The 23,888-nt window shown below is 39.2% G+C and overlaps 3 protein-coding genes across 5 annotated transcripts; all 3 read left to right on the top strand.

Moving 5' to 3' along the window:
- The first annotated feature begins 561 nt into the window (after positions 1-561).
- c2cd3 (C2 domain containing 3 centriole elongation regulator) lies at positions 562-13,797 on the top strand. The gene is made up of 33 exons (XM_072464437.1): positions 562-783; positions 1,805-2,074; positions 2,159-2,316; positions 2,395-2,561; positions 2,631-2,764; positions 2,857-2,989; positions 3,073-3,225; positions 3,298-3,427; positions 3,744-3,856; positions 3,939-4,109; positions 4,171-4,262; positions 4,356-4,474; positions 4,548-4,676; positions 4,752-5,180; positions 5,246-5,397; positions 5,483-5,729; positions 5,843-6,020; positions 6,093-6,276; positions 6,363-6,526; positions 6,608-6,743; positions 6,827-7,095; positions 7,186-7,266; positions 7,352-7,951; positions 8,030-8,314; positions 8,394-8,532; positions 9,219-9,283; positions 9,359-9,564; positions 9,644-9,774; positions 9,856-9,999; positions 10,085-10,272; positions 10,597-11,275; positions 13,021-13,129; positions 13,632-13,797. The coding sequence occupies exons 1-33, from the start codon at positions 732-734 to the stop codon at positions 13,758-13,760; spliced, it is 6,336 nt and encodes a 2,111-aa protein (XP_072320538.1). The 5' UTR covers positions 562-731; the 3' UTR covers positions 13,761-13,797.
- A 442-nt stretch (positions 13,798-14,239) lies between these two features.
- Positions 14,240-17,665, top strand: LOC140380519 (dicarboxylate carrier UCP2-like). 3 transcript variants are annotated; one of them, XM_072464434.1, is made up of 7 exons: positions 14,240-14,473; positions 14,636-14,837; positions 15,164-15,367; positions 15,439-15,540; positions 15,613-15,793; positions 15,859-15,907; positions 17,540-17,665. In XM_072464434.1, the coding sequence occupies exons 1-7, from the start codon at positions 14,351-14,353 to the stop codon at positions 17,570-17,572; spliced, it is 894 nt and encodes a 297-aa protein (XP_072320535.1). In that variant the 5' UTR covers positions 14,240-14,350; the 3' UTR covers positions 17,573-17,665. The 3 variants fall into 3 exon arrangements, with proteins under 3 accessions (XP_072320535.1, XP_072320536.1, XP_072320532.1); XM_072464435.1 differs by lacking the exon at positions 15,859-15,907 and having other exon boundaries at positions 17,540-17,650; XM_072464431.1 differs by lacking the exon at positions 17,540-17,665 and having other exon boundaries at positions 14,241-14,473; positions 15,859-16,070.
- Positions 17,567-22,719, top strand: camkk1b (calcium/calmodulin-dependent protein kinase kinase 1, alpha b). Its single transcript, XM_072464439.1, has 16 exons — positions 17,567-17,669; positions 18,054-18,378; positions 18,444-18,491; positions 18,735-18,788; positions 18,889-18,940; positions 19,016-19,143; positions 19,233-19,269; positions 19,349-19,370; positions 19,470-19,558; positions 19,634-19,833; positions 19,925-19,978; positions 20,055-20,128; positions 20,240-20,327; positions 20,392-20,520; positions 21,157-21,254; positions 22,342-22,719. Exons 2-16 carry the CDS (start codon positions 18,133-18,135, stop codon positions 22,463-22,465), a joined length of 1,443 nt encoding a protein of 480 aa, XP_072320540.1. The 5' UTR covers positions 17,567-17,669; positions 18,054-18,132; the 3' UTR covers positions 22,466-22,719.
- Positions 22,720-23,888: the final 1,169 nt, after the last annotated feature.

Below are 23,888 nucleotides of genomic sequence, written 5' to 3'. Positions count from 1 at the left end.
AGCTCCATGGTGTACCACTGGCTCTCTCTTGTGGTGAAATAGAAAAACGCAGCTTTACGCAATGGTACAATTTGCTTAGTTTATCCTTCTGTACAATATATATTATATAATATTTGGACTGGTTGTAGTAGTGTAGAAACCCTGTATTAATGTTTATTAGACATCTTGTTCCAGTTCCTGTAATGGGTTGCTTCTGCTAAGTCCAGCTGAGGCAAATTAATATTCTCTTCAGAAGCGTTTTGGACAGTGTAACCAGCCGGATGTCCTGCTCGCAGAACTGACAGACTGACAGCTGAGTCGCACATGGTGTTGACAAGAAGACAAGAAGCCAACCGGAGTTGCTGAGCTGATTGATCCCCGTGTCACTGCAATTTGTACTGAACTGTATGCCATATTTTCTTATAAATAATAATAATTAATAATAATAATAATAATAATAATAATAATAATAACCGAAGTCTTGTACTGTATGCACAAAAATCAAAACTTCCCAGAACTTTTTCTCTACGACTATTTCCCATGATGCCTCTGTAAGACCGCGGCAGTGGAGGCGGGACAAGCTAACTTGTTGCTTGGAGACACTTTGCGCGGCGGACAGTGGAGATAATATGAAAGTTGCATGGAGATTATCTGTTTTTTACGTTATTACTTATTGCCCCTTACGTGAAACAACAATGTCCATCAAATGTTTATCCGCAGCTACGTTTGGTCCATTTCTGTTGAGCTGAGACATGAAGAGCAGGAAACCGAGGCTCGCCAAAGCTGGAGCTAGCAAGAAGAAGGGTAATCTGTCGTTAGCATTAGCTAGCTGTTATGTTAACTTAAGTTGTAATTGTAATAACTATTTGTCTATGAATTGACCCTTTATAGGTTAGTAAACAAATACATACTGAATACCGGAATGGAGGCAAAAGTAAAATGGAAAATAATGTGATTTCAAAGAAGATAATAAAGTTTTGATAAACCTCAGACTATCACAAGTGATCTCAACTCTGCTAACGTTACGTGTAAATGTTGTTAGAGCCCGAAAAAAGTATTTTACATGAATTGTTTATTTAATAAGAGATATGATTACTGTTAGTTCTTTGTGTTACTGAACAAATATACCTACAAAAATATTGATCCCTATAATGATCCCTAAATATAATGTATATATTTTCATTATATCTACAGGTTCATCATTCTTCATTGTCAGAATAAGTTTATTGCCATTGTCAATTGGGAGTGTCTACAGTGCATGGCCTTGTCAATTAACAGAATTCACAAACATAGGAACTTGCTTTGATGATTCGGTGCAACATAAAACAATGAAAAATGATAAAACAACCTATATAAAATCAATTTAAATCTGCTATAGGATAAAAATAAAAAATAGGCTTACTATGTAAGCAAAATGTACAGTTAAATGTACAGTTGCAGAAAGCGCACTAGAACTGAGAAATTATACTTTCTGTGTAGTTCGTAGGTGAGATTTGTTTTAATTATTTGTAATGGGAAAGCAAACCAACTTTCTAAATCATTGCTCATTTTTTCTTTATATTAGATTTTAATTATTTAGATCCAGATGTCAGTTTTTAATTGGAAGATTATCGTTGTCTTATTAATTTTGCCTCCAGTTTCCTCTATTCTGAATTTTTGAACATGATGTTAACATTTTGTTGGGTCTATAAGTATAATGCTAAGCTGAATAGTTTACTTAAAATATCAGGGGCTGCTTGATTAACTAAATGCCTAGTAAATAAATGGATGCTGAACTTTACACTTGATTCAGTGCCAAAAATAAAACATTTAAAACACATTACAGTTTCCAGCGACATTTCTCCGTCCACCGGTCTGCCACCGTTAGTGGAGGGCCAGCTCCGATGCTTCCTGCGTGTGACAGTCAGCCGAGTTTTGTGGACAGTTCACAAGCCTCCTTCAAACACATTTGTCCGGCTGCGCTGGTGGGGCGAGACCTCTGATGGGACTCACTTCTATCCCAGGGATGGATCACAGGCATCACAGAAATCACTCAAGACAACAACACTTTTCCCTGTCCGCTGTGGACCAAAGCAGTTCACTTCATACCTAACAGGTACAGTTTTAAGTTTACCAGAGCAGGATTCCAGTAAGCTTTTTATGTTTTTGATAAAGGCCAAATTTTAATATTTTCCAACAGACATGGGTTACATTGTGCTTGAAGTTCTCTCAAAACCTGACCATTTACCAATCGCACGAGCTCAAGTGGCCGGCATCCCTCGTCTTTCTCTGTCCCACCCCATAAGTGGATTCTATACACTTGTTTCTCCAACATCTGAGAAACTGGGGGAGTTGCAGGTTTGATGGCATTTTACACTCTCAATTTTATTTTATATAGTTTTGTAAAAAAAAAATTTACATGTTATTGTTTTTTAGGTTTCACTTTGTTTGGAGCCTCTGATTGAAGCGTATGACAGCAGCAGTTCATGCCCTCCCACAGACATCAGCATTAAAGCGCCTCAGGAAATATTTTCTTCTGAACCCAAAGTCTCTGCTGGGAGTGGAAAGGAGTCATCCGAGAGCGCTCATGGAAGCACGCCAAGGTTTACTTACAAAATGTTCAATCAATAAATACTATATGTTGATATGTAATTCTCTCTATATTTTTTTAGAGGGAAAGATCACATATATTTCCAAAGAAATGAGCAAAACAAGGCATTACCTGAAAACCAGTCACTTGACACCTGCCACGGTTCAGCCAATCCTGCGAGTAGTGGTACTGATCCAACTAATGATTTACTCTCCGGTAAGGACATACTTCATATTCATTCATGTCAGTAATAATAACATTACCCAATTGAATGAAAACATGATTTTAATAATATTTTTTAATAATAGTTATCTTAGAGCGTGGAAACAAACTGCGAAATGCTATGGTAGTGTCAGCTGTTAAAACTGACATAAACTTCACCCCAACTGTCATGAATCCTCCTCATCCTCTCTCATGGGACAATACCCAGTTAAACGCCAAGTTAGTGATGTCATTTAATAATTTATCTACGTCTTTGCTTGTTGTATTTTCCATGCTTTATTTTTGTGACTATTATTTGACAGACCTCCCTCTCCACCTCCTGGTACTTTTCTTCAAAATATACTTCTTGCAAATACAAACATGGAGCCTTCTTGTAGTGTAACGTCTGGTTGCAATCATGGCGTGGGCACCTCTATTGACATGGACCAAAAGGCTGTAGATCTACTTCTTGGCAGGTAATTAATTACATTAAAACTTACTATTCACATTTTTATTAATTCTTAAAAAATCCTTTTGTGGATTTACAGTACATCTCCTCTACCTCTCTGGGATGAATTGTCAGCTCTGTCTAACCCAAGCAGTTTTTGTGGCGACAGTGAACTAAATGACCCACAGTATGACCAGAGCTTGTTGGAAAATCTCTTCTACAAATCTCCTGCAAGTATTTTGGATACATATGTATTTATTGTTTATTAATTGATTTATTTATTTTTATCTTTATTATTTTTTCCCCTCCATCCCTTGTTGGGAAATGGGAGGTTTTGTCTATAGGAGTTTTTGTTTATAAGAGATCTTCTACTGAGAGTGTTTTTCAAACTTCCTATAAGTTATCTGTTCTTTTCCTCTGTATCTACCTCTGTATCTACCTGTGTTGCATCAATGAAATTTCCCCATGTGGGACAATAAAGGATTATCTTATATCATAGCATCTTGTGATTGATGTATAATTTGTGTAATAATTATCATTCATTAGATCATTGACGAGCAAACGGCTAATCCAGAGTTGGGTGTACAACCGCAACAACAAAGCCCATCAGGAGCAAATGAGCAACCCTTGACGCAGCCTGAAACTAAGACAAATGGAGGGTGAGATTCATATCAGTTGTGTGGTAACAATAAGTAACACTTAACAGTTTTCTTACTTCACTTACTTTGCTGTCACCTCTAGGGAAGGCACTGTTCATCCCAGTCTCACTGCAGATCAGCTCAACAGGCTGAGCTTAGTCCAACTGCTGAAGGTCTGTGTAGAGTCTCTGGTTGTTTCCACTGAAAACCCGTCCACCTCGTCTAAAAGTATCAGCAAAGGCAAACCTCCACGACCCTTATCTACTAAAAAAGGGTAAGAAAGTTTTTGTATTTGGCTTTATATTGTTTATATTTAACATTTCTCATTCTCACAGCACATATTTTGTTGAGTATGTTTTACCACGAGTGTCACATAAGAATGCAGAGGAAGTGACCCGAGCAGTTTCCAATAAGATTGTCGGAGAGGGTAAGACGATTTACTGTCCTCAAAAAGAGGGGAAAAAACAAAAGTATTATGTTTAAATGTTTAAGTGACTATTTTAAGTTTCTGCTGTTTCAGTTGTGAAGTTCAGTCAGCGCTCTCTGTTTCCTGTCCACTTCAGTGCAGCAGCTGTTAAACATTGGTGGCAAACTGAACTTATCTTTAGCATATATTTGAGAAGAATTGACCAAAAGAAGGTAAAGTATGCACCATTAAGTTGGTACATAAAATATTGAAATGCCGTTAATAGTGCCTTTTTGATTGTTTTAGCCTATTTTAATTGGTAAATCAGTCCATCCGCTACGGAGTTTTCTACTTAGTGAGTCATTGTCTCAGTCTCTTTTGCTGCCTGTAAGTGTGGAAGAGGAGAGAGAAACGAAAGATATTGGACCATTAAAGGTAAAGGTGTTTATTTGGGTTATTTCAGTGTGTGTTTTATGTACATTTCTAATTAAAATTTTACATTTTGTTTAGGTGACTCTTGAACTTGTCAAAAGAAAGAAAGATTCCAAAATCCCTGTAAAAACATTGGCACAACGAGAAACAACACCTTGGGATACAACAGCAACTCCGGCGAAAGCCCCATCAGGAAATGAGAACATTTTTGGAGATGTCTCATTTGGGCCTGTAGAGGTTTCCAGGAGTCCTCAAAGAGTCACAGGAGAACCTCTGTGTCAGGACAGTTTTATCACTTCACCATCTCACCACATAGATCATCAGACAGAGGAAAACCCAGACATTTTGTTGCACACTTTGCTCATGGTGCCTGATGGAAAAGAGTTGGTAGGTTCCCCATTGCAAGCTCCAAATCTGTACTTGAACTGTAAGCTCTTCTGGTGTGATGAGACCGTGAGATCCCATGTCGCTTGGGGACAGGCACATCCTACATTTAATTTTGTGCAGGTATATTCCCAAACATTCACATAACTTGAAATGGCATTTTTTTAATCCTGTGACTGTTTCTTCAGGTGACCCCAATTGCTCTCACATCTAAACTGCTGGAGCGCATGAAGAACAATGTAATGGTGATCGAAGTATGGCAAAAAATTGGAAGTCCAAAACAGGATCACCTTCTTGGCCTTGTTAAACTACCTCTTCACCAGTTCTACATGTCATACAGGTAAAAACTGCAAAGTCTCACCGTTGGGTTGCTTTATTCAATAATTTCCTATGTTCTTTACTTTTCCCCTGTTACCTCATTTCAGAGATGTGAAGATTGCACATCTACTTCTCCAAGCGCAGTTCCCAGTATTAGGAGTGGACTGCTACATGCCTGTCATTGATGTTTTCTCAGGCACTTGTAAAGGAAACCTTAGAGTTGTTTTAGCTATGGGTCGATCAGAACAGATTTCTGCCCTTCAGTTGGCCAGAGGTGAAGAATATAATTCTTCCGCTCATGTGGTGAGGCCAGTCCATCTGCTGGATCATCAGCCCTCTTCAAAACAGCATAAGGTAAAGTTAACACATTCTGACATTTTCGAATACAGTTGAGTTTAGTTTGTGAATTCTGAAAATATTTTTTTTCTTTGTGATATTGGATTATATGTACTTTAAATGTTTTGTAGGTGACCAGAAATCCTAATGAAATAATGAAGGAGCATGTTTTTGTGGTAAAAGTGGAAAAGGTTGTCGGGCTGACTCCTCTGCAGTCGACTGTTTGGGGTGAGGCGGACTGCTACATTCAGTACACTTTCCCCTGTCAGGAACGAGATCTCACTGCAAATACAGACCTCATAGAAAGTAGTAAGGATTTAAGCATTTTTATAAACTCTGCACATTGTGTTATTGTGATAACTTTTTTTTTTTGCATTGTAGCAATCAACTTGAAGTCATTTCGCACTACCACTACCCTCTGTATCCCTGACCCTTTATTTGGCCACACTGAGAGACATGTGCTTTTGGCTCCTGAAGGAGTCCCCATCCAGAAGGTCCTGCTCAGCTCTCTGTCCTGCCAAGGCCTGAGCGGTGGAGGCGGTGTACAGTTTGAAGTGTGGTGCAGGTTTGTCACATGGTTTTCATGGTTTTGGCTGGCTTCATTATATTGCTGGTCAGCATTTTAGTGTGATGATGTATATGTGCCTGTAGATATTACTATCCAAATGTGCGAGATCAACTTGTAGCAAAAGGAATGCTTCCACTGTCCAAGCTGTGTGCCATGGTAACTATGCAGAGACTGCACAAGGAGGCACAAATCTTCTCATTGCCACTGATTCCTCGGACTGACACAGATCACCAGCCTCAACCTTCAGGTAGCCATGCACCATAGATGTAGATGCAAAACCTCCACTGAACTGATTTAGGACATAAAACTAAATGAACTGTTACTGAAGGTTTGCTGGATGTCTGTGTTCAATACAAACACCGACCTGTGAAGCCAGAGGGACAGATGGGACGAGGAGCTGCAGCTCGTGTTGTGACACTAGTGATACAAATCCACAGAGCGTCTGGACTTAAAGCTGCAGCCAGGTACTCCATTATCACTCTTGCAATAACACCTTCACATGACTGTATATTTAAAGAGGACATTTCTGACTCCTGGTTCCTTGCAGGGTAGTTGCAGAAGCAAATGAACGATTCAGCTACTACACTTCTGTGGGTGTGAACAGCTACATCACTGCTCAGCTTTCCTTCTTGCCCGAGCGTGAAACAAGATGCACTAGAATAGTGGCGCGGACCTTCAGTCCAGAATTTGACCACCACATGGAGATGTCTTGTGACCTGTTGCTTCAAAGGAGCACTGGAGAGACTTTCAGTCTCGCAGAGCAGCTGGAGCAGGCCTCTGCCACGTTCACTGTGTGGAACAGGGAAAGTCGGAAAGGTTCAAACAGAATATAGAATAAATTAACATGTTTAAAACAACAAACATTTGCATACATCTTCTCATTTTATATTATTTTTACTTTCAAAGGAGTTGAAGCTTCCCAGCCAAAAGATGTACAGTTGGGTACAGTCAAAATCCAGCTTGCTGATCTCGTATATAAAAGAACCGGTAAATAATAAACAGGATTTAGTGCAAGATTTACTATTGTTGGTTTCACTCTAATTCAAGTAATTTGGCTTCTCTGTGATTCTAGGCATTTCAGGCTGGTTTGGGGTGCATGCACTAAAGCAAACTTCTGAGGAGCTGCCGATCTTGGTTGGCGGTGTTGAAATGTCCGTCAGCTTTGCCCATCACTCTGACAGAGAAAGGGTCCTCAAAGCTGCACAGGGCCTGGGCTGGGAAATGACCCATAGCGTTGGTGTAGGAGACGAGGATGCGGAGTCCTGGGATCAAAACATCAGTAAAATCACTTTGACTTTTTCGGTGCCTCGAGCCTGGATCCCTGTGCACTGTCTGCTCCTGCCCGGCCTCAGAGAGATGCAGCGTTCAACATACTGCTACTTCAGATACAAGTTCTACGACCAAGAAGCCTTCTGCTCTCACATGAAGCACCCGGTTGTTGAGGAGGAAAGCGTGGCAACAGTCAATTTTGAAGGAAGTACCACAGTGGAGCTGAAAAGGACTCAACCTTTAATTTGGTACCTGCGTGAAGAAATGCTGGAGATTCAAATGTGGGTGGCTTTCGCAAAGGACAAAACTCAAAGGCCCTGTGATACGGACCGACTTGTGGGCTCAGCGTTTCTGGATCTGTCCGCACTAGCTAGAATGTCCAAACAGAAATATACCCTTAGCGGTAAATTGATTTTATTTATTCTGCTTGTTTAGTATTGTTTTGATGTATTGTTTAGTTAAAACTATTTGGATTTCACAGGAGTTTACCCAATGTTCAGACGGTCCGCCGCTGATCTGCAAGGAGCGGCTCTCAGGGTCCACGTAACACTGGCACTAAGTCCTGGTCCAAGGATGACAGCTCACACAGACATAGATGAAGAAGAGCTTTTATCTGATGAAGTGGATGATGAAGCAGCACTAAAATCTATAGAACGATCACCTCACAACTCAGACATCACAACTGAGCAGCGCACAGAGATAGATGACAATGAGTCTTTCTCTGCAACTATTACAGTGGATAAAGCCATGCACCTAAACCTGAAAGGTCTTTAAATTTGTGTTTTATTTATCTTTATAATTATACTATTGTTTTGTGATAATAATTGACATAGTTTTGTCCAAAGGTTGTCCTCTCACAGATCGCAGTGAAGGGGTCCCGTGTTGCTGTGTTTCCTATGTCACGGCAGACTCCGCTGATCCCATTTGTACAGCTGTGGTTTCTAACAGTGACTGCCCAGTGTGGGACCACCAACACCAGAGCAGGTACATCATTAACTACACAGACACTGATCATTGCTAACATTGGCATCCAAATGTGTTTGAGCAAGATTCAATACTTAAATACTTCAAAAACCCCAGACTCTGCAGGATTAATTACAATCAAATCAAAAGTGTAGTTGAATGGACGCAATTTGTGTTATTTTGCAATTTGTATAATCTCCTTCAGAAACAACAAAATGTCCTGTCTTAAACTGCTAACTGTGATTTTCAATTCTCCCGCCGAGGGTTTAAGATATAATAATATGCAATATAATTGCAATTGGATATTTTCTCCAAATCTCTACATTACACAATTACTGTTATTATATTTCTACACAGAACAAAAATATAAACACAAGGTCAATATTCATGCATCATCCGCATCTTGATATGTCACACCTGTGATGTTATAGATGTTAATATGGATTTTCAGTAAAAACAGATTTGTGAACAATATTTAGGAGAAATTTGTCTTTTGTGTTTATAGAATATGTTTCATATCTTTGATTTCTGCTCCTGAGAAATGGGAGAAAAGGCAAAAGTGTTGCGTTCAATTGTAGTATCAAAATCAATATTGACTTGTATATTGATATTTTTCATGGTATCAATATAGACTTTAGAATTGTTTGCATTGTGACATATCATATTCACTAATTACAAACTTTTTTTCAACTAATTTTCAACTACAGACTGTCAAAGGTCTTACTTTTGGATTCACAGCAATCTCTCGTCTTCAAAGTGTGGCACAAAGGAGGTAGAAACAAAAATAATCATTCTTATACTTGTTGTTATTTATTAGAATGAGTGAAATAAATATTTTTTTCGACAGAGATTGAGCGGGTGATTGGATTTGCTTCAGTCGACCTGACGCCTTTGCTCTATGGCTTGCCCTCTGTGTGCGGCTGGTACAACATCACAGACTTCAGCGGGCAATGTCACGGCCAGCTCAAAGTCTCCATCACGCCGCTCAAAAGAATCCACCACCTCAGGCTGCGAAGAAAGACTCTGTGTGAAGAAACGCCAACTAACTCATCTGTAAGTCACAAAAAATAAAAAAAAGACATGCACTAAATAATCTAATAAACGTCAGTAAAAGGCACATTTTTCTTTACAGGCCTTATTTCAAGCCCATCCGATCGCTTATCACACAACAGCCACCTACAGCAGTTTCCCCTCACACATCAGCCGCTTTCCTGAACAGAACATCTCCTCTCCAGACCACACAGAGATTCTCTTCTCTCAAAGGTGAAACATTTAACATAAACTTGATATTCGCCGCTCCTTACGAAAAGTGTTTTTGTTACGCTGAGATGTATCTTGTTTTAGATCGAGTACGAGTGACCGCCATTTCGAACACATGGACAACGTGCGGCTGTACCATCAGAACCTCCAGGAACACGAGACCGCTCCCTCTGCAAATGGTGCAGGAGACCAAAATCCATCCAGCTCAATTCTGTTTTCAGCTCTTAGGTAATACTGCAACTACTTATGTAAAATTGTTGCTTGTTATTGATAAAATATGACTAAAACTGACTTAAATTATTTTGGATTTAAGGAAAAAACTGGGCGAGCTTGACGATATTCAGAGATACTTCAGTCGCAAGCTTTCGACTCCCACTTTTCCAACGAGTGAGCAGGATGTTAACCTCAAACCAGAGGCGCAGAAAACCCCTGAGACGGACACTCACCAGCTTCTCTTCAGGTCCAATATGTTAGTCGGACAAGTCAACACTATAGTTAGTGGTAAGCTTTTTTGCACCTCATTTCAGCCTTGTCTGGACCCATGTCTGGCTTTTTCCTAAAATGTAACTTAAAATTCTTGGAGCTTGATCCCTGAGCGACACAGCTAGATGTTTGTTGGTTCACTAATGATGTTTACTTCATCTGACCTTTACCTTTAACTCTCATGTATAATTCCATATGATCAATAACAACATTTTCTAGTAACAATGCATGGATATTTACCAGTAAATATGTAACCATGTATGTTGCTTGTTTGTGATATAACCATTTTATGAAAAGAAATGTACTATTACTGTGACTGATGCTAATATATCTGTGCACAAGGGCTCCAAGGACAGCATCTGGAAACCATACCCTCCCTCCCACAGAGTAACCTAAACTCTCCAGTCGAAGACCCCGCCCCTCAGACTGTACACGGGACCCCAGAGTCTTCTCGTAATACGTCTCCTTTGACCTTACCACTTCCACTTTTGACAACTGAAGAGAAAGTAGACTCTAAAGACATTCAAAATGACGTGATCGCTTCATCTGAGGAAGACCAAAGCTGCGAGACTGATGATGAAGAGGCAAAAACAAGCTGTAAAATGGACCAAGATGCAGATGACGATGGCGACGATTATGAGGAGACGGTTGTCCAACCTCGACATCTGAATGAACTCACCTCTTTGACGGATAAAACCAGCCCTTGGACTAGCATTTTATCGGACCCCGATTTAGCTTCTCTTGAAAGTATCGACACTGAAACAAGTCACATCGAGAATGTTGAGCCGCTGACCGCTAACGTAAAGGACTCCAATGATAATCACGCTTCAGATAGTGAAGAAGTCGATAAAAGTGATGGCATTTCTGAAACGGAGGAGTCGGATGCAGATGAAGAAAGTCCCAGGACATGTGAGAGTTTGCATTTGAAGATACAAGACGAGGAGCCGGAGTTTAGCAGTGAGTCAGAGGATGAGCCAGTTGGAGCCATGTCTGAGCAGATCGACGACACCCAGCCAAAACCGTATCCTTCATTGTTTGTGTTGTAGTATAAGTATAAGCTCATGGTACAAAGAGCTCAGGGTTACTGGGCAGTAGTGGTGTTGTCACAATAATACATAAGGTTTACATTTGTTTTTGAGACTAAGGAATAGGCTCCAGATTCGATACAGATTTTTAATACCAAATCTTTGTTATTATGTGGTCTTATACTGGTTTTGATAAAGCTCAACATCGTTTTAAAACTGTTTCTGACTAAATATCCATGAAGATGCTTTAGCAAAAATAATGAACAAAAAAGTTAACAAAACAGCCGGGGAAAAACCCAATAAGCTAGTCAGAATACTTCTGAATAAGGTTAAATATTTAGCATCTTAACATCTCTGATAAACTTTAGACTTTAAAAATGCAATAATGTGTGATGACACAATCCCGAGCTTTACAGTATTATTATTATATTATAACCTTTATTTATACAGGCAGGGCCCTTGAGAGCAAGCTCTTATTTACAAGAGCGCCCTGTTGGCACATACATAAGATGAATATTAAACACACGAGTTGCAGATAAAATGCCATTAAAACAATCAAAAATATAATCAATAAACTACATTTAGAGAAATGCACAATATGGAATAATACGATTTATAACAGGAGCACTGGCACTGGGGATAGTCTTTAAAAAGCTATTTGAATTAATTAAAAGACATCAAATCATTTAATTTTAAAAGTTTTGTTCTATTGGTCGAAAGCAAAGTTCCTAAACTCTTTCTTTCCCCCTCGCTCCTAACTCTGTGCAACTCTAAAATAAAAATGTCTTGTGATCTTAATCCTAATACACCACATGATTTGTATTTTACATTTTGGCACAGCTCTGCACATGAAAACCAAATGTTTTTTGGGGGAAAAGAACGTGTTCTAAAACGTGACCCGGCTACTGCTGATGTGGTGTAGAAAAAACTGCAACCATAACAAAAATATTCCATATCATAATTACATATATTCATACACATAAACCCACTTAACAGGAGGAACAGAGGAACCCATTTTAACATCACTGATCGTGTTCATGTACACGTTGGGAGTTGTGCCAAAATGTAAAATTAAAAAATGCATGTTTTTTCTTTTTCCTTAATTTTTTTCTTTTTTTTAAATATTTTATTTATTATATATTTTGTGGTCATAGGCTTCATTAGAAAGAAAAGTTCAATGTGAAATGGGGACGAGAAAGAAGGGAGGACATGGAGTAATTATGTCAGAGTCGGGATTCGAACTCGCAACACTGTGGCTGGCTGCACATGTGTGCTGTGCCTTAACCACTCGCCCGCTGGGCAGCATGTGCATGGTATTTTTATTTAAATCTGATCATGTGACCACGCATCAGCTCCCAAAACGTAACGAGATAGAATAGATAGAATTTAGACTTAATCAATTATCTCTTCATGTCTTTTCTTTATTGTGACTATTGTGTTTTTGTCGCACTCATCTTCAGGACGGATGTGCGTGTCTTTCCTCTTTCCTAACTTTTTAAATAAACAAAAACATCCAATGATTGCCATCCTACTTTAGAATATAATTCGCAGTGGTGAGTTCTGTATCTTTCTCCTGTAATGAAACTTAAAATGAATTCAGTTTTTCACTCAGCTCTATCACTCTATGTAAACTAAGTAAACATTTGCATTGACTGAAGCACAACGTAGGTTAATATTTGTATAACGTTGAAGCAGTATTAACACATTTCAACAGTAATGTTTCTTAACTTCCTTCTATTAGACCTGGTATTCCAGAGGTGCCCAATTTCTTCCTCCCTCCTCACCAGATGGAGGCGTCTATGAAAGCCATACGTTTAGCTCCGTCATTTTCCCTGTCTCCTGTCAACCTTGTAAGTACAGTATCATAACAATCATTGTGTTTAAACTGGGAAGATCAAAGCATTTGTCCTATAACTCATGATTTAGTCATAAATACACACCAGTCTTGTTACATAACTGAGCCAAATGATGTCTCAATTAATCATTCACTGAATATCATTGTATTTATCATTGTCGTCATTACATTAAATATATGTAATGTCTAATGTCCTGTTAACATACTGTAAATACTATTTGTATTACCGGTGTGTGTGTGTGCGCGCACTCACACATACCGGTGTATATATGTTTTGTGAATATGATTGCACAATTGAAGTGGCTCTTGTATGTCGAAAGGTATGCAGTCTTACAGGTTATTGCTCAGTGTAATAATTACAAACTTACTGCATTGTTTTTACAACACAAATATTGACAGTGTTCTTTGAGTTGTTATGTTGAGCTATGAATAGTATTACTTCACTTGCAATAAAAACTAGAAATACTGCTGTTAATGTTGTTTGTCCATCTTTACAGGGACACAGGGCTGCTCCTTCAAGAGGCCCTCGGCCCCGCCCCAACATGTCACCTTCATCTTTAAGAAAAGAGACGGACAGAATAGCCCGGATATTTGCTGCTCATTTTGAGGAGGGTCATAGAGATTGAGCCGCTCATGTATTGTACCATAAATACAGTCCATGTACCTAGGTCACCTATATACAAATCATGTACCGGTATATATAATTTAAAGTTTAACTTTGTATTTATTAATAAATATTTTCTACATAATTATGAATCACTGTTGTATATTGATTTCACTGTTAAAAAATTCTTACAGGTAAATCTTGCCACTTCTGGAAATTAACTTTGTATTGTGTTTTTGGTTTGAATGCGGTAGTAGATTATGTTTATGATGGTCTGTAGTAATGTCCTTAAACTAGAAAGGCTTTTTGTTATTAGAGCCCATAGGAATGCCTGTGATTGATTGGAGCAGCTCGTGTTTCGTGGAGTTTTCCCTAAAGAGGCGGTGCCTTCTCACGTGCAGTAGGTGTTTACACTGCTCCACATCCTCACAGCCTTGTGGACTTGGAATCACACATAGGATGTTGTTTATGGAGAATGTTTTAATGCTTTCTAGAACACAATTACCTGAAACATGACAGTTTGTTCAGGTCTCACAGAAGGACTTTTTGACATGAGCTTATGGACCACTTGTGTTTTCTTAGCCTAAACATTTTAAAGTTGTACCTCAGAGGATGGCTGCTGTAGCCCCAGAGCTGGCCCCAACTGTAGCTGTCAAAATCTTCTCCGCTGGGTCAGCTGCGTGTGTGGCAGATTTAGTCACTTTTCCCCTGGATACAGCTAAAGTCCGACTACAGGTGAGACTCTTGATTTCCCTAAACATCAATTTAAAAATGTCTGCGTACTTGTCACATAAACTAAATGATCTTCCCTGGGATTCTACAGTTTAATAAGAAACATCCTTACATTTTTGTGAACAGCAAAATGACATGTTTACATTGCGTGCTTACTCTTTCCAGATTCAGGGGGAGTCTAAATCCACAAATGTTAAAAGGAAATACAAAGGTGTGTTTGGCACCATCTTCACAATGGTGAAGACAGAGGGGCCCCGGAGCCTGTACAGTGGACTGGGGGCAGGACTTCACAGACAGATGAGCTTTGCTTCTGTGCGTATTGGCCTCTACGACTCAATGAAGCAGTTTTACACCAGAGACTCAGGAGGTATGAACACAGATTCAGAGAGGGGCTATAGAGCACATGGACACGTGTTTTTCAAAAGCAAAGGTCTGTTTCTACAGGAACATAAAACGCTGAAGGCCCATACCTGCTCCTCACACAGCTCTTACACTCCCACTGTCCCACTCTGCAGCTGTTAAACAAGTTAAACTGGTTTAGAACTGAAACGTGACTTATATAAGTTTAAACTTCAGTACAACATGTATTGGTATTGCCTATTGTTCGACACATGAACAGCTCATATTTAGTTGACATTTATCTCAGCCCCCACAGTATTGTCTGTTATGGTCACTGATTACCATGTTCTGCAGATGTTGGGATTGGCACTCGGATACTGGCAGGCTCCACCACAGGAGCCATGGCAGTGGTCTTTGCTCAGCCCACGGATGTGGTGAAGGTGCGCTTCCAGGCCCAGGGGAGACTTCCTGAGGGTGGAGCTGTGAAGAGATATGACAGCACTATCGGTGCCTACAAGACTATTGCCAGAGATGAGGGCATCAAGGGTCTATGGAAAGGTCATTATTTTTTATGAAAATCAATTATTTTTTTTAATTGCTCTGTTAATATATATTTATTTGCCCCTTAGGTTGCTTGCCAAATATAACAAGAAATGCCATTGTGAATTGCTCAGAGCTGGTTACTTACGATATTATCAAAGAACTCCTTTTGAAGTACAAGCTTATGACCGGTTAGTCCAGGATTGACTCCAGCTCATGTGGCATGTCTGCTAAATATATATTTATAAATATTTCTTTGTCAGACAACATGCCGTGCCACTTCACAGCAGCCTTTGCAGCAGGATTTTGCACAACCATCGTGGCCTCACCTGTGGATGTGGTGAAAACGCGCTACATGAACTCAGTGCCAGGCCAGTACAGTGGTGCCATTAAATGTGCCCTCACCATGTTACTAAAGGAAGGACCCACAGCCTTCTACAAGGGGTGTGTGCCACTTTTACTGTTAATAATACATTCATTAACAATCTAACTAGTGCTATATCTTCCAGATTCATTCCTTCATTTCTTCGACTGGGATCCTGGAATATAGTTATGTTTGTAAGCTATGAGCAAATGAAGAGACACGTCAGCCAACTCCAGCAGTACTGGAACTCTCCTCTTTAAACCTGAAGACTGAGGCGGCCAAAATTGTGACAGGTTTAGACTTGTTTTTATACCTCAAGGAGCCTGAGACTGCAAGACTTAAAGGGGCTATACATTATTTTGTGTCGCGTCAGTGTGATTAGTGCAGTCGTTTATTCAAGTTCTGACCTCTTACCATGTCCAAGTTTACGCTCAGGTGCAATGCTGCTGGAAAAAGGATTAATATTGTACTTAATTTAAGTTGAAAAAATATACATGTGGAGAGAATTGCCTAGTATTGAATAAATCACTTTTTATATACTTAAAGCTGATAGTCATAAACTTTGCAAAAGCGTGCAGTTTCTCATGACTTCATGGTATCAATATCCAAGTTCTGCAAATATGTAGCTTTTTCCATTTTAAATGCAAGTAACTGCATCACTATTATCCTGAGTCTGAGAGTGGACTTATACATATTATTATTTGATTTGAAAGGAGGATTATGACTAGCTTTTTGCAGCTCCTGAAACTGCAGTAATATTAATTTACAACTAATATCTTTAATTCATCCATGGATAATAGACTTATAACCCAAAGTGCCCACAAAATGGTTTATTACATTATTGTACGTCATAATCCTCCGATGTCATGTCTGTTTCTGTCCGCTGGAGGGAGCCAACCACGTGGAGGCAGTGGACATAAATTAAAAGTGCAGATCTTCACTTCTCTTTACATTCATTCATCCTCTCTCTCATTAGTCAAATTAAAAATATCTGACAGCAGAAAGTGAGCTACAGGTGGATATTAAGACTTTTACATATGATGTAAATATGTCACCAGAGGAAACCATGTTTATAAAAGTAATTGTTTTTTGTCTCAAAGCTATAAGGCTAATAAATATAAAATAAAAACACTTGAAAAAGTGTATAGAATGCAAAGTTGAGTGTTTTTGTAAACGGGTTCGTTCATTTCTGGTGTTGTTTTAACATTATTGATTACATTTATTGTATGTTAGCATTAGCTTGGAGACAAAACCACTTTCTTTTATACATATTTAGATGTCCTCAGGTGAAGTATTCACATGGTAGTAAAGGTCTTAACATGCTGCCTGTGATTATCCGTCTGTAACTCGCTCTCCGCTTTGTGTTCATTAACTATTGATTTATTTTAGCGAGACTCTGCAAATTCCCATAAGGAATAACTGGGGCAGGAAGTGGAGCTCCACAGTTTTAAGGCAACTGGAATTAGGGTTGCCAGTCAATTTCCTGAAAAGGGCCCGTGAGTGGCCCCGAGTGGCCCTCTGGCGGTCATCTGTTCACTGCGCATGCGTGTTTGGGACATGGTGAGCTGTGTTTTGTTTTTGGCACTGCAGACACTCCCATAATACAAACAATAGTTTAGTGATTTTTTTATCTCAGCTTGTAACATTGCCAGTCTGTTTTGTTTTTTCTCTTCTTCCCAATAGACAAAAGCAGTTTAAAAAACAATATTGTTATATTATATTTTATTTTTATATTAGTAAGACAGGCCACCATGTTCTTTGTTGACAGCCAGGCCTGAGCTGGTTGACATTGCCATTGCTAAATGTGGCTCTTGTTAATCCTTTAGGTGAGCAGTGCGCCTGTCCCGCCAGCTCAGTAGTGGAAAGTCCTGCAGGGACATCAAGAAGTCTCCTGCACAGACCTGGACCACCGATGCCATGAAGACATTCACTCTTGCATCCAGACACATTCAACCTGTAAGTAAAAACAGGCGAGAGGCAGTTTCTTTCTAATTTATTGGCCTAAAATATGTTTATTCTAAATAGAAGACGTTATAGCCCATTAGATTTTGGTGTATAGCTACTGCTTTGGTCAAAATAGATTTAAGTTATGTACAATTCATGCTATAATGCTAGAATTATTGCAATTGTTGTTGCAGTGTACAGTTGAAATGTTGTTGTTTTTCATCCCTGTAGTCGTTACATAATAGGCTTTCTTACTCCTAGAAGCCCTTCTATAGTAGGGCTAGACTCATGAGTTGAAGAGAAATTCTTCATGACAAGAATTTTACAATAGTTCATGTAGATGTTGATATTATCTCATATTGTGTCATTAACATGTAGCCTGTTATTTCTGTTTAGTACTATGTTGCTGCCAGCGCTTTGTCGTTGTTACCGAACTCCTTGTGGTGACAGAGACCTCTTCTTTTGAGTGTGGACCATGAGCTCAGACACAGACCCAGACTGTGGGGCAGATATGGACTCTGAAAACCCAGAGAACCCTGCCGAGCTGGAGGACCTGGTGGCAGCCATGAACATCACAGCCAACCGCCTGACGCCCCCAAACGGCTACAGGACGCACCGGCCGCCCCTCGCCCATTCCTACAGAAAGATGTCTCTGCAGGAGCGTCGCATCCCCCGCCAGCCCACTATTGAGACCAAACGAGTGTCCATCACAGACGGGGAGGTAAGTGGCAAGAAAACGACCAATTTGTACAAGTCTGCGCTTTATAATTATTTCTTTTTCTGTAGGACTGTGTTCAGCTCAACCAATACAAGCTTCAAAATGAAATTGGAAAGGTAATAAAAATGGTTCATCTTAAGGGTGTGGCGCAACATGAAAAATAATCTAATAAATATTACTCTTTACATTTCAGTCCAGCCACAATTATAATGCTTTCGTTTTATTTACAATATAAACCCAGATGCATAAGATTTTGTCAGAATAAATATGTTCCAACTATGCTAAAATGCAAGATGGTCATGTCACGCTGCTCCAAACATATAAATGTTTAGTTATTTTTGTTCATTTATTTTTACCAGGGTTCGTATGGAGTTGTGAAACTGGCATATGATGAAGACTCAGAAGAGTATTATGCAAGTTTTTGTTATAAATATATATACATATACATATATATATTTAAATAAATTATCATTATTTCATCTTTTTTATTGATACTGTCTGCTCCATGTTCAGGCTATGAAAGTTGTTTCTAAGAAGAGGCTGATGAAGCAGTGTGGATTTATCCGTGAGTACTTTACCATTAACTGACAAGATTAGATTCAAAGTATTTTGGTTTGTGTTTGAATGTGTGTCGTCTTAGGCCGATGGCCGTCTCAAGGATCACAACAGGATCCCTATCCTAAAGCCGTGCTGCCTCTGGACAGAGTCTACAAGGAGATCGCAATCTTAAAGAAACTGAACCATCACAACGTGGTGAAACTTGTAGAGGTGAGAGAAGAACAATAATAGACCTGAACTATTGATGTTTAAACAAACCAAATGTTTGTGAAGCTGACGAGTCCACGTGCTGGTTTTAGGTGCTTGATGATCCAGATGACGATGGGCTTCACATGGGTAAGAATTCAAACAACATTGTTAGTATTTTCATTCATTTAGCATGGGAATTACAAACTTGTTTTTATTTTACCTTGAGCCTTCGAACTAATGAAAAAAGGGTATGTTTTATGCACACTAGCTGCTTTCATCAAATAACTAAAGACAACTTTTTTCTTCATTTAAAATGCAGATTGACACTTGTATAATCTTGTTTTAAGGCCTGTGATGGAGGTGCCTACAGACAACCCCCTCACAGAGGAGCAGGCTCGCTTTTACTTCAGGGACGTGGTCCTGGGAATAGAATATTGTATGTTTAAAATAAAGTACATTTCAATATTGCCATCAACTGCAGTTTAGGAGCAGATATTGTGTTTGTTCACAGTGCACTACCACAAGATCATTCACAGAGACATCAAGCCGTCCAACTTACTGCTGGGGGATGATGGTAATGTGAAGATCGCAGATTTTGGAGTGAGTCGAGAGTTTAAGGGCAAAGATGCTCTGCTGTCGGGCACCGCTGGGACCCCCGCCTTTATGGCCCCTGAAACCATGACTGAGCACAAGCAGACGTTTAGTGGAAAAGTGAGAAGGCTTCTAAGCTTGTAAAAAGAAATATTCAGCATAAACATATATATTCACAACACATGCTTAATGTGCGTTTGTTTGTTGCCAGGCTTTAGATCTGTGGGCGATGGGAGTCACCCTCTACTGCTTTGTCTTTGGAAAGGTAAAGCAGGATTGCTCTTTAAAAACACCAAAATATCTTATATGCTCAGTTCACTTTGAATTTTCCTCTTTTTCAGTGTCCTTTTTATGATGAATACATTGTAGCTCTGCACGACAAGATCAAGAAAGATCCTGTGGTATTTCCAAAAACGTAAGAATAATCTCATACAAATGAAAATAAACAAAAATGACTTGCTTTATTTTCTTTTATACCCTTAAAATAACTCGCAAATGTAATAAATAAAAATAATAAAATTTTCAGGCCCACTATTAGCAAAGATTTAAGGGATCTCATTGAAAAGATGTTGGATAAAAACCCTGAAACAAGAATCACACTCCCAGAAGTTAAGGTAAGAAATTAAACTTGTGTTTTATATTAGCTATCTGGACTTTTCATGGACATTTGTTTTATAGGTGCACCCATGGGTGACAGAACATGGCACTAACCCCCTCCCCCTAGAGGAGGAGCACTGTACTGCGCTGGAGCTCACGGAGGAAGAGGTCAAGAACAGCATCAGGCTCATCCCGAGCCTCTCCACTGTGGTGAGTCAGAGCGCACAGCTTCTACTAAACTACACAACATACAACATACAGTGTATTTGTAGCTGATTATTAGTTTTGGCTTTCCACCAAATTAGAAAAAATGTATTGTGAATGTTACAATAATCTTTTAAAATTACATTTTCATGTATTTTTTTTTACATAGCAACAGAGACTGAATTTATATTATTTAAACTAACTATGTTTAAAATGTCAAGATTATTATTTTTAAGTTCTTACAATTATATTATAACTTGAATAATCTTTATGATCAATTAACCACATAATAATGAGAATTGTAGACAGCAACAATGATGATTTCAGTTAGATAAATACTTTTTTATCTGGCTGTATGTGACGATACCATTACTTTTTCATTCACATAGTTTGATTTAGTAAAGCTGGGTCATTGGTCATTGCACCAACAATGAATAAAATTGTGATGTTTCCTCTCACAATGATCAAAACACTTATATATTGTGACATCAATAATTGCCACATTTTCTTGGGTTGATGTCAAGACCTACTCATGTTCATATTTACCAAACACAACACAAAAGATTCGACACAGAAGCTACTCTAAAGTCATGTTAACATTGTCCTTTTCTTAACATGAATGGTGCTTTGTACGCGCTGCAGATCCTGGTGAAGTCCATGCTGAGGAAGCGCTCTTTCACTAATCCATTTGAGTGTCGGGCTAGACGCGCTGAGAGGTCCATGTCGGCCCCTGGTCTTCTTACGTAAGTGTCCTAGTCTGCAAATCCTGCCTCTTCTGCTCAGCCAAACTGCTTGCTCTGCGATTAAGCTTTCGACAGAACAGAGCAGCCAGCACATGCCTGCATTCGTACACCTATACATACAACTGTTACAATGTAATAATTAATCAGCTGATCAATACATCTGTGAATAATGATCAGCAGTATTGCTTTGTTTCAATGGTGCAATTAAGCACTGTTGATGCAGATAAAGGCATTAGTCGTCCCCTGATTAGCTAAATGGAGCTCTTATTGCAGCAATAATGGCTTTGGTGCTTTTGTTTTCCATTAACAAGCCAGGGATGTTTGTAGGGAGCCACTGGGGCTGATAATTACACATCCAAATGAGCAGATTTGAGCTGCTGCTGCTGCTGCTGCTGCTGCCGCTCGGCCTGCTCTTACTCTGAACTAGAATACTACTATGATTAGGATATTGAAAAAGATTAATCAGCCGTTTAACATGCTTATTCCTGTCGATGAAATTAGAAAAGTTGTAGTACTACAATCCAAACCTAGATATGTACTTTTTTATGATCCTATTTAATATTTGATCAATATGTTTGAAATTGTGAAAAAAAAAAGTGGCAGAAAGATGTATTTATCTACAAAGCTACTATGTATCCATGAATTGTGATGAATTATTGAGTGAGATGTTTTACCTAAGCTAAGAAAAGCAATTAAAAAAGCCCAACCAAAGTTGTGTCGCTGAACGAGCGCTAATGAAACATGCATATTTTTAATAACTTATTTTCAATAACAGCTTGAATTAACATTAACAACTTGTATTTCAATCATCACTGGGCTTAATAACATGAACGGTGCAGACAAAAAGGCTAGAAAAAATCTCTAAAAACTGTATAATGCTTTGTTCTTTCTTGCAGTAACTTTACCTCACTAAGGTCTTCCCTTCAGAGGTAAATATTTGTTTGTTTGTCCCATGAACGATGACAACACAACAGAGCATGTAACACACATGTCTTTAGGTCTAACATGAATGAAAAAGTCTTGCGTTGTACAGAGGATGTGCACTGCTTGACATTACTCCCCCCTCCCTCTCATCTGCAATCACACTTAATGCTTTCAACGGCTTGATGGACTCTCTCACCCACAGGAAAGAGAGCCGGGAGGGCAGCCGGGAGGGAGAGCTGGAGGACTTGTACGAAGACGAAGCGTTTGCAGAAAGCGCTGAATAAGGAGATAGAACAGGCCCTGCAAAATGGTCTTCAGTGACTTTGCGTCAGCAGATGACATTCATATTTCTTCACACTGTTTAAGGATTGAAGGCGCTTCCTACAGCTAACAGTGATGGTCAGATCATCTTTGAGTAAATTAAGATAAGATAAGATAAGACCAAGGTTGAAATTGTTAGCACTTAAATTCTGTATATGTAAATATGCTCCCAAATTTATTTTTACATTTTCCTACCCCCTGAAAAACAATTAAAGTCATATTTTTGTTTTTAAATGTCTGTAGTTGATTTCAACAATATAGTTATAACATCAGTGGCCACTAGAGGGCGTCATGCTTATGTTCAGTTTTTAAAGATATTTATAAGATAAGGTTCTCTAAGCTGGAAATCCAAACAGAATGTTTCTTTGTAAATATTCTCAAACATACCAGAAGAGGGCAGTGCTCTCATGACAATGATCAATCACATGTGATCAATTAACATGTGGAACATTTCTCAAGTGAAAACACTGTTCTATACAATCACACATTATGTAACAGTCCTATATTAACATGATTTTTACATAGTTGTAAAATGTATTTCTATAATCTTTCATTCAGGTCGACATCTAAAACCTGCAGCTTCACTGCTTCTGTCAAAGCTTTGATACTGATGTAAAAATAGCTGGTTTGCTCTGACAATATGAGTGAAGCACGATTCTGCTAAATGTAAGGAACTACTGCTGCACCACAGTCAACCTCTTTAATGTCATCACAATTAGACTATTAGATCTGGTTTTTACGTCCATAAAATGACATAAGCTCATAGGATGTAACCAACAATCATACACATAGTATGAAGAGACATTTGTGTTCCTGCAGTGTTTTATGCTATTGCAGTTATGTGAAACCAAAGAGGAGTGTTTCTGGGGAGGATTTCTGTGGAAACTGTTGCCATGCAACAGCACAATGCTGCTCTCATACAGAGAAGTAACTTCACTGTACGCTGCTCTTTTCTGAGCAGCTGCTGAGCATGGCCTGCTTCATATTCATCTATACTTAGTAGTACCTTTCAAATCCTTAGTGGGAATGTTCGTTGGTGGATCTGAGTGTGGTCCCACACCCAGACAGCAGTTTTTCCACAGGCAAAACCAGCTTCGCTCCAGCCTCCTGCACTAAAAGCAACATAACCCATTCTGTCATTTTATCCTCCCTTCTCTCTCCAATCGCTGAGTCAAACCTGTTGGCTCACTGTTAGCCCACAGTTTTACACCACTAAGCTACTACCCACAAGTACAAAGGACCTGTGCCTCCATGTTTACACTTGAGGGAATTCCCTGCCTACACCCAGCGCATGATTCACCTGTTCGCGTCAGGCAGTCCCACAAATGCTGAGGCTGGCATCTGTCGACTGTGATGCCCTGCGGAGCTCCGGAGATACAAATGCGT

Source organism: Eucyclogobius newberryi, unplaced genomic scaffold, assembly GCF_026437365.1.
Source record: "Eucyclogobius newberryi isolate DKJ021-1_F unplaced genomic scaffold, fEucNew1.0.hap1 SCAF_10, whole genome shotgun sequence".
In the NCBI taxonomy this organism is placed as follows: Eukaryota; Metazoa; Chordata; class Actinopteri; order Gobiiformes; family Gobiidae; genus Eucyclogobius; species Eucyclogobius newberryi.
This window is presented reverse-complemented; position numbering and strand designations above follow the sequence as displayed.